General features: G+C 43.4%; 1 protein-coding gene across 5 annotated transcripts in view; it reads left to right on the forward strand.

Moving 5' to 3' along the window:
* Positions 1-9,512, forward strand: part of DAAM1 (dishevelled associated activator of morphogenesis 1) — a 183,267-nt gene that overhangs the window by 152,193 nt on the left and 21,562 nt on the right. For all 5 annotated transcript variants that reach the window (XM_028495960.2, XM_024133636.3, XM_055088477.1 and 2 more), the window contains 4 exons: positions 93-181; positions 1,043-1,211; positions 5,037-5,144; positions 7,079-7,139. In XM_028495960.2, coding sequence (XP_028351761.1) covers positions 93-181; positions 1,043-1,211; positions 5,037-5,144; positions 7,079-7,139 — 427 coding nt within the window. The remainder of the gene's footprint in view (positions 1-92; positions 182-1,042; positions 1,212-5,036; positions 5,145-7,078; positions 7,140-9,512) is intronic.

Raw genomic sequence — 9,512 nt, forward strand, 5'->3', positions numbered from 1 at the left:
GTGGGAGTGCTCTAAGGTACCATCACCCCCATATTCATTGAGTGAACATAGGTGTAAAGTACATGTTCATTAGTCGATGCTTGCTCTTACAGAATTAATCATTATCAGCAAAGATTGCAGTCGCTGTACTTCAAAAAGAAGTTTGCAGAGCGTGTGGCAGAAGTGAAACCCAAAGTAGAAGGTAAAGTCAAGCTGCCCAGACTGGCAATGATGTTCATCTCAAGTGCCCATTTATAAGTGCAATGCAAGTGCATATAGCAAACTGGATCCCTTCGGTGATTTTTTTTTTTTTTTTTTTGCTTGAAATCTGTTGGAATTCTGGCAGATAATTACTTAAGGTCTGTCCTTGGCTTGATGGCCTAGCCTGGGTTCTGGAACTCACAGCACACTCCCTGGACTCGTCTGCAGAACTGGGCTTTTGCTATCTGGGTATTGGTGAGGAATTTATTTGACTGCTACTGGCATTAAACCTACAGTTAGCTTTCTTCTAACGGGGCCTTACTGGATTTTTCTGAGGGAAGATTTGAGGCTGATATATGGTTTGATTTTGAGGCTGTTAAATTTTTAGGTGTTTGAAATGTGGGCAACTGAAGAGCACAGCCACAGAGTGCAGGCTGACTTTGGGGTCCTGATGACACCTGCCAGCTGTGACATGTCACACGTTTGCCCAGTTTTTCTATCAGTGGAATTGATCAATTGTCCTGTGATCTGACTCACACCAGGCAAGAAAGGGTTTGCAAAGGAATGTGGAAAATGCAATTGCTGCTCTATGTATTCCTGACTGCTTATGGTCGGTGAGTCAGCCAAGAAAAAGACTGAGAAAGGCTAGGATTGTGCACCTGTCTCTGGGTCTCTTGAACAACTTGAGCTGGCTCTCCTTGCCCCCTTGCTCTTGGCTTCTGGTAAAGGTGTTCGGAAAGTGCTCCCTGGTAGCTTAACAGCCCCATCTTACATCTTCAGTATCTGTTATCAGGTGTGTGGATTTAGGATGGGTATCATTGAAAAGTCTTGTTGTAATAGTTTTATGTATTTTGTTTTGAAGCAATTCGTTCTGGTTCAGAAGAGGTGTTTAGGAGCAGTGCCCTGAAGCAGTTGCTAGAAGTGGTTTTGGCATTTGGAAATTACATGAATAAAGGCCAAAGAGGCAATGCATATGGATTCAAGATATCCAGCCTAAATAAGATTGCTGACACAAAATCCAGTATCGATAAGTAAGTATGGAAGATCTGGGAGCTTAGGTCGGGGCTAAACTTTGTACCCTCTTGTCCTCCTGGGCCTCCTCATCCCAAAGTGTCGGGTCTGCACTTCTCCTTCTCCTGTTCTTTCCTTCTCCACTGACTCCTCCCTTCCTGTCTCATGACCACACATATCTCCAAGTTCCCACTGGGCCAGTTATCCTTCATTTTCATTCCACAAGGATATCATCTAGTCCAAGTTTTTTGTGTTTGGGGTTTTCTCGGGTGAACTTATTACAGTGTAATACACGAAAGACAGGTTCGCTCACCGTAAAGGTACAGCTTGATGCCTTTTCACAAATTGAACACATCTGTATAACTAGTGCCCAGTTCAAGAAACAGAACCTTACCAGCACCCTAGTAGCCCCCTCACGACCTCTCCTAATTACTACTCCTCCACAGAGATAAAAAACTGACAGCTGATGACAGAATGTGAAGTTTGTTGGCTTTTTAGGTTATGGTTTCCTTGGTACCTGGAAAGTAGCAGCTATAGTAAAAAATGACAATGTATAAATGCATTTTGGCTGTTGGTATTCAGCTGCTCATTCCAAGACTCATTAAAATGCTTCCTAGAGAGTGTGTTTTAGGGGAACAGATTCCTGTTAGAGACACCAGAAGGTGAAAATGTGCTAGTGTCATTTTCCAGGTAAGGGCATTAGGCATATTAACTCTAGCTTCCCTGAGAGCTGTGTTTCCCACTGACTTGGAAGGAATTTGTTTCTAAGGTAAACTTCTCTGTAACCCGAATTATTTTTAGAAGTATAGGCTGTTCACCCTAATTATTCCCAACCAGTGAGACTTTTTACTCTATATTTTCTATAGGGTTAGTGAAGCATAGCATTATGGCAACCCTGAATCCATCGTATAAGAAACAAGCAGTGTGTTCAGTTGTGGGGCTAAACCTTATTTTTGCATTGTGTAGAAATAGATTAACAAAGCACAGCTGATATGTTCTATCAACACCACCTTATTTTCCTTTGAATTTTATTATTTTTTCTACAGCAGGTTCTTATTATCTATTTTATACACATCAGTGTATACATGTCAATCCCAATCGCCCAATTCATCACGCCACCACCCCCACACCCCCACTTTCCCCCCTTGGTGTCCATATGTTTGTTCTCTACATCTGTGTCTCACTTTCTGCCCTGCAAACCGGTTCACCTGTACCATTTTTCTAGATTCCACATATATGTGTTAATATATGATATTTGTTTTTCTCTTTCTTACTTCACTCTGTGTGACAGTCCCTAGGTCCATCTGCGTCTCTACAAGTGACCCAATTTCGTTCCTTTTTATGGCTCAGTAATATTCCATTGTATATATGTACCACATCTTCTTTATCCATTCGTCTGTCAATGGGCATTTAGGTTGCTTCCGTGACCTGGCTATTGTAAATAGTGCTGCAGTGAACATTGGGGTGCATGTGTCTTTCTGAATTATGGTTTTCTCTGAACACCACCTTATTTTTAATATAAGCACTTGATCCTTTCAGAGCCCATTCACATTTGATTGTCACAACAACCTGTGAAGTCCCCAGGCCAAGTGTTGTATCGCCTGTTGTCAGATAAAGAAACTGAGGCAGGGTCAGGTGGCTCATTTAGCTTGTCTGAGGTCACAACCAGCAAGGTGTATGGCCTTACAGGTATTTGATAGTTGTTCTAGTGGTCTGCCCACAGCTGTCCTCTACCAACAGACTGATTTTATTTGGAGGTTGCAGTAGGTAACTGCAGCATCTTACTTGCATATAAAGAGCAGCCATCTTTTAAGGAAGGGTATTCTCTTCAACTGGACTTGCAGGTTGGGGAGGAAGGAAATCCTCACCGCCAGTCATATTCTCTCTCCCTCCCTCCCTCCCTCCCTCCCTCCCTCCCTCCCTCCCCCCCTCTCTCTCTCTCTCTCTCTCTCTCTCTCTCTCTCTCTCTCTCTCTCTCCCCCCCCTCACTCACATACACACACTCACACACGCTTGCCCCCCACGTTCCAACTTAGTGATAAGCTGGCACTTACTACATGATTATCTGCTAGTCAATGATATAAAATTTATCCAATACACAATAAGCCTTTTCAAAACAATAAATTAAAAACATTTCTGATCTTCTTCTTTTCCCTCTTCACTCTGCATTAAAGGCTTGTTCTGGTAATGACCTGAGAGTAGTCAAATGTGAGGCTGTTTAGTTGTTTTTATTATTCAGGAATTTATATTCACTCATAGGAGGTGTTATTTGGATAGCAAACAAATGTGGTTTGCTATCCAAATGTGATCTGGTTTTAAGTCTTTCTACACTAAAAAGGCATACATGGTTAATTAAATAAATTTCTCTTACTAACAAAGCATTTCTCTGAAATAATGAAGGAAAATGGCATTACTCTTTCTCGCAATGGTCGCTGGGGATTTTGCCTCTCATGCAGCCGGCACATGGCAGACACATAGATTCGGTGAGAGGCAAAATTGAAGTGGAACAATACAGCTGAACACCTGCAAAATAAGTGGCCAGAACTATTAGCCACTGTTTTACTTTGCTGAGCAATGGTTTTCTAATTATTAGCGCAAGAAAAATAAGGGGAAATTTTTTTCCGTGTGGGCCAGTTGACTCAGAGGAATAGGATGGCATTGCCTTCTAGGAAGCTGCAAGGGTAACCAGAAATGGTTTGCATTGCTATGGGGAAAAAATTGTTTGGCAGCTCTGCTTTACTTTTGTTGGTGGGGGGGTGGGGTGGGTACTTAGCCTTGTGAATTAGCAAACTGCCTAAAAATTATGGAAATGTTTTTAAAGAAATGCATTTGTGTCCTCCTGATTATGCTAACTTTCAATAGCGTAAGTGGTTCTTGATCTTGGCTGTTAGTCTCAGTGGGGAGTTTTAAAAAAATACCCACACCTGGTCCCACCTCATTCCAATGACTGAATCTCAGGTTGGCCCAGGCATCTGGGGTCCAGGTGATTGTAATGTGCGTCAGAGTCGGGGACCAGGAGACCAGACTACCACAGCGTGGCCTCATAGATAGTGTTATCAGATGCCCGCCTTTTCAACCCAGGTCAGTCAGGGTTCAGCCCTGTCACCACCAAAGAGGGAGCTGGTTGTGCAGTTAGCAGCTGAAGTGTTGCTAAAATTAGGCTGCGAGGGTATCCTATCCATGATGGCAGTCCTGGCCCATTTCCAGGTCCTGCCCTGAAGTAGGGGGCATTCTAACTTTCCAGCCATCCTTTGCTGCCACAGCAAAACAAATGAGGTCAGAAGGGGAAAGAGCAAAACAAATGAGTCAGAAAGGAAAAATGTTATCACCCAGTCGAAAGAAACCCTTAAATGAGAATTGTCAGTAATTTTCATCAGTGAGTTGCTGCTCTGTACTTTCAGTCTTGAAAATTAGCTGTCCTTTCTAGTGGATTAAACATCCCTCACTCCCCACCCCACCCTGCTTGTTAGGAACTTGCAGGGCAGGCCTCGTCTTTGGGTGGATGCACTGTGGAGGGATGTCCCCTTTGGCAGTGGTTCAGACTCATTTCCATCACCCATCGCATTACGCAGATTTTGAAGGATTCCCATTATAGTCCAAAAACGTAATTCTTATCCCCTGCCCTTCTCTTTCAGAAGATGTGTGCTTCTTTTGACATATATTTTTGTAAATCCCATGAAGGCTCTCCTCTTCTCCCTTTCTCTTAAGAATTCCTGCCTTTCAGGAACCTACACATTTTGAAAGTAATGCAGGGATATAGCATTCTTGTGGAAGTAATCACTTGAATATACAAATCATATGCAGATATTAACCATGTTTAATACTCTCTCCTTCTGTAATTGTAGGAACATTACACTTTTGCACTATCTCATAACTATTGTGGAAAATAAATACCCCAAGGTTGTCAATCTAAATGAGGAGCTGCGGGACATTCCTCAAGCAGCAAAAGTAAAGTAAGTACTTAGAGTGAATTGTTTCAGTTTTTTAAATCCGCTGGACTGTGGTTTAGCCGTTGAGATAGTTAGCGTTGCATGAAGAGGGTCCTTCTGTTTGCTTTCCCCTGAACAGTGTATGAAATAAAGTTTGAATAGTATCCAAGTCACTCAGATGTGTTACATGAGTTTGAATATACGGTTGACTTGAACGGGGTGGGGGTTAAGGGGGCCGACACCCCCCGAATCCCCACTGCACAGCTGAAAATCCAATATATAACTTCATAGCTGACCCTTCCTGTGTGGGGTTCCTCAATACCCGTGGTCCCACATCTGAAGATTCAGTCAACCACAGATCATGTAGTACATAATTATTGAAAACAAATCTGTGTATAAGTGGACCCGCACAGTTCACACCTGTGTTGTTCAAGGGTCACTGTATACTTGTTCTAGCTGTTTCGGAATATTCCTGGATGCAGTTTCTAACTTCTACAAAACCTAATTTTCTGAGTTACGATGAGTCTAGGGAAGCAGTGTGGTTTCACTAGTAGCTGGAAAGGGTGGTTCTCTTAAAATACAGGTGGGAGCGCCCTTAGTTAAATGAGGATACATCGTTAAGCAAATGGAAGTCCTGCAGGTCAGGGTGTTGCTAGTAATTTTCCCATGTGTACACACTCCCAGAAACCAAGCAACCGTTTAATGGAAAGCAGTCTTTATGCAAATGAAGGAACTAAAAATAAAGTGGAAAGTCACTAAACTTTCCCCACAAACTTCACACCACTTTTCAGAGACCTCATGAGGGCCAGGCACTTTTCCTTGCTGTTCTTCCTGCTTCCTTTTGCCCCCACCCTGCCTTTTTAAAAACCTTATTTATTTATTTTTGGCTGTGTTGGGTCTTGGTTGTCCCACGCGGGCTTTCTCTAGTTGTGGCGATAGGTGACTACCCTTCGTTGCGGTGCGCGGGCTTCTCATTGCGGTGGCAGAGCACGGGCTCCAGGCACGTGGGCTCAGTAGTTGTGGCTCGTGGGCTCTAGAGCACAGGCTCAGTAGTTGTGGCGCACGGGCTTAGTTGCTCCGCGGCATGTGGGATCTTCCCTGACCAGGGCTCGAACCCGTGTCCCCTGCATTGGCAGGCAGATTCTTAACCACTGTGCTACCAGGGAAATACCCCCCCCTCCCCTTTTTTAAAAACATATTTAAACTGCATCTTTTTGCAGTGATTTTTAAAAGCCTGATGAGCAGGCTAATTTTTTCCCTCTGTAGAGTTTGGTAGAAATGTACCATGTAAGACATGAAATTAAAATGTTGAAGTAAATGAAGTGTCAATGAATTTGTTTACATGTGACTTCTCTGCGAAAATTAAGTTGTAATCTCTAATGTTTAAAAGCTGTCAAATAAAAAGCATTATGAGAGAAGCCCAGGAAACTTTCTCTGTTTAAAAAAAAAAAAAGTCAATGAAAATGAAAACTAATTATTAAACTTTAAGAAAAATAACTGTTGATTGAAATGTAGGCCATCACCTTGTAATATTCATACTACCAGAGCATTCATGAAAAGCAATATAATAATAATGAAGAGCACAACACACACGATTGTGGATCAACTGTTTCTTTTCCTTGTCCAAAGGGAGCCACACGTGGCAAGAAATTTATTTCCACATACAGTAATTTGCTTAAGTGAGATTGAAACATGACATATTTCTATTCTGCCCTTTTTAACCTATAAATATTATACCTGCTGGCTGTGGAAAACAAAAAAAAAATAATTCCATACCTAAATTTCATAAGTTTAAAATGTTGCTGTCTTTCTGTGAGATCTGAACACTGAAGGGAATTTTAAACATTTAAAATGAAGTAATGTGGACTTCCAAGCATGAAATATTTAAACTCATCATATATTTAATACAATAAGTGTAAGTCCCATGTTGGTTACTAAAATGTTGCCATTTACAACAGCATGACTGAGCTGGACAAAGAAATAAGCACCTTGAGAAGTGGCCTGAAAGCAGTAGAGATGGTGAGTATGTTTCTTGTTCTAATTCCCAGTCCCTTCACTCTCTCTGGTGCTGGTGATGGCATCGGAGGAGTTGCTGGTTGCCTTGGCATGCTGGTATGCTCAGGATAAACATTCATTGTTTAAAAAAAAGAAAAAAAAATGCAACAACGAAGAAGCAAAGGCAGGCTGTGTTTAGCCTGGTGATGCAGTGGCAGGCGGCAGGATGTCATGGGGGCATCACGGGAGCAGGAACTGGGATATTGGACCCAGAGTTCCACCACTTTCCTACCTGTGAGGCAGGACTCATGAAAGTGGATTGGCTAGAGAGTCTTCAAGGTCTTCTCTGTGTTTCTGTTCTCTTTATAAATGATGTTTACTTTCAGAGCAATGGAACTTCTCTGTTGGCTTTGAGTCGGTCCCTTGGGGAGTATTTTTTGAGCACTTTGGGGGTACAGTCCATTCTCAAGGCGAGGGGATCACGATGACTCAGAAGCCTTACCCTCCAGGTGTTACAGTGGCCAGGAGCAGTCCGTCCAGTTCACCTCCTAAGTGATGACAAAGGTGCCTCGAGGAGGATCGGGGATTTAGGTTAGCCCGAGGCTTCGGGAATGGCTGGCGTGTGTGAGAGGAAGCTTCTCCTCTGGACGAGATGAACTTTGAGCCGTGGCTTAGAAGGAGGGTAGGGTGAACTTAGGTCCAGAGGAGGGAGGCTGTCCCAGCTATACGAGATGACCTGGGCCCGGGCTCCATGGAAGGAAAGCAGGTCAGGGTGCCGGAGGCAGTGGAGCCGGTGGAACTAACCCAGACTGTGAGGGCGCAGTGCCCCGTGGATACTGCACGAGGGCTGCTGACAGGGCGGGGACGGGTCAGGGTGAGAAGCCTTGCTCGGGAGAGCAGAGCTGTGGCCTGGCACTTGGTGAAGGAGGCTGGTCTGCAGGCAGCCCGGGAAGGTGCCCCACAGATCATTTATTAGTAACGCCAGGAGGACCCTCCTCCTTTTTTAAAATAAATTTATCTATTTTTTATTTTGTCTGCATTGGGTCTTCATTGCCGGTTGCCGGCTTTCTTTCTCTAGTTGAGGCGCGCAGGCTTCTCAGTGCGGTGGCTTCTCGTTGCAGAGCATGGGCTCTAAGTGCGCTGGCCTCAGTGGTTGCAGCACGCGGGCTTCGCTGCTCCACAGCATGTGGGATCTTCCCGGACCAGGGCTCGAACCCGTGTCCCCTGCACTGGCAGGCGGATTCTTAACCACTGTGCCGCCAGGGAGGTCCCGCCTCCTCCTTCTTATAATCGTAAAACTGTGCCATAGAAAGTAGTTGACTTCATTAAAGAAATAGCTCTAATAAAAATTAGAGTCACAGTGTCTAACCTTTTCTATTTTTAATAAATTAAGGAGCATGTAAGGTTTTCTTTTTTTTCCTTATTTTGGGGGAGGGTGGGTAGGGGTGGGTCGCTGTTTAAAAAGAGCAGGAGAGGGGCTTCCCTGGTGGCGCAGTGGTTAAGAATCTGTCCAAACACTCATGTGACCCAGTTGTTCTTTTCACAAATCGATTACATTGCTTGAAGGTATCAAAGACAGAATTCTTATGGAATTATACACTCATGAAACACTTTAAAATTGCTTTCACATCTCTGCACCTCACACACATACATACCCTCCCTTTCCAGGTCAAAGAACTAGGATGGTGGCAATTTCTTTTAATCAGAGCAAGTTTCATGATATATAAGAGTTTCCGCTTTTCTTTCATTTGATTCCCATGATGATGTGTATATTGCCCTCCTTTATTTATTTTTAAACATCTTTATTGCAGTATAATTGCTTTACAATGGTGTGTTAGTTTCTGCTTTATAAAAAAGTGAATCAGTTATACATATACATATGTTCCCATATCTCTGCCCTCTTGCGTCTCCCTCCCTCCCACCCTCCCTATCCCACCCCTCTAGGTGGTCACAAAGCACCGAGCTGATCTCCCTGTGTTATGTGGCAGCTTCCCATTAGCTATCTATTTTACGTTTGGTAGTGTATATATGTCCATGCCACTCTCTCACTTTGTCACAGCTTACCCTTCCCCTTCCCCATATCCTCAAGTCATTCTCTAGTAAGTCTGTGTCTTTATTCCCGTCTTGCCCCTAGGCTCTTCATGACCTTTTTTTTTTTTCCCTTAGATTCCATATATATGTGTTAGCACACGGTATTTGTTTTTCTCTTTCTGACTTACTTCACTCTGTCACCTGACTCTTTTTGAATTATGGTTTTCTCAGGGTATAACCCAGTAGTGGGATTGCTGGGTTCTATGGTAGTTCTATTTGTAGTTTTTTAAGGAACCTCCATACTGTTCTCCATAGTGGCTGTATCAATTTACATTCCCACCAGCAGTGCAAGAGTGTTCCCTTTTC

The sequence above is a fragment of the Physeter macrocephalus genome, chromosome 11, assembly GCF_002837175.3.
Source record: "Physeter macrocephalus isolate SW-GA chromosome 11, ASM283717v5, whole genome shotgun sequence".
NCBI lineage: Eukaryota > Metazoa > Chordata > Mammalia > Artiodactyla > Physeteridae > Physeter > Physeter macrocephalus.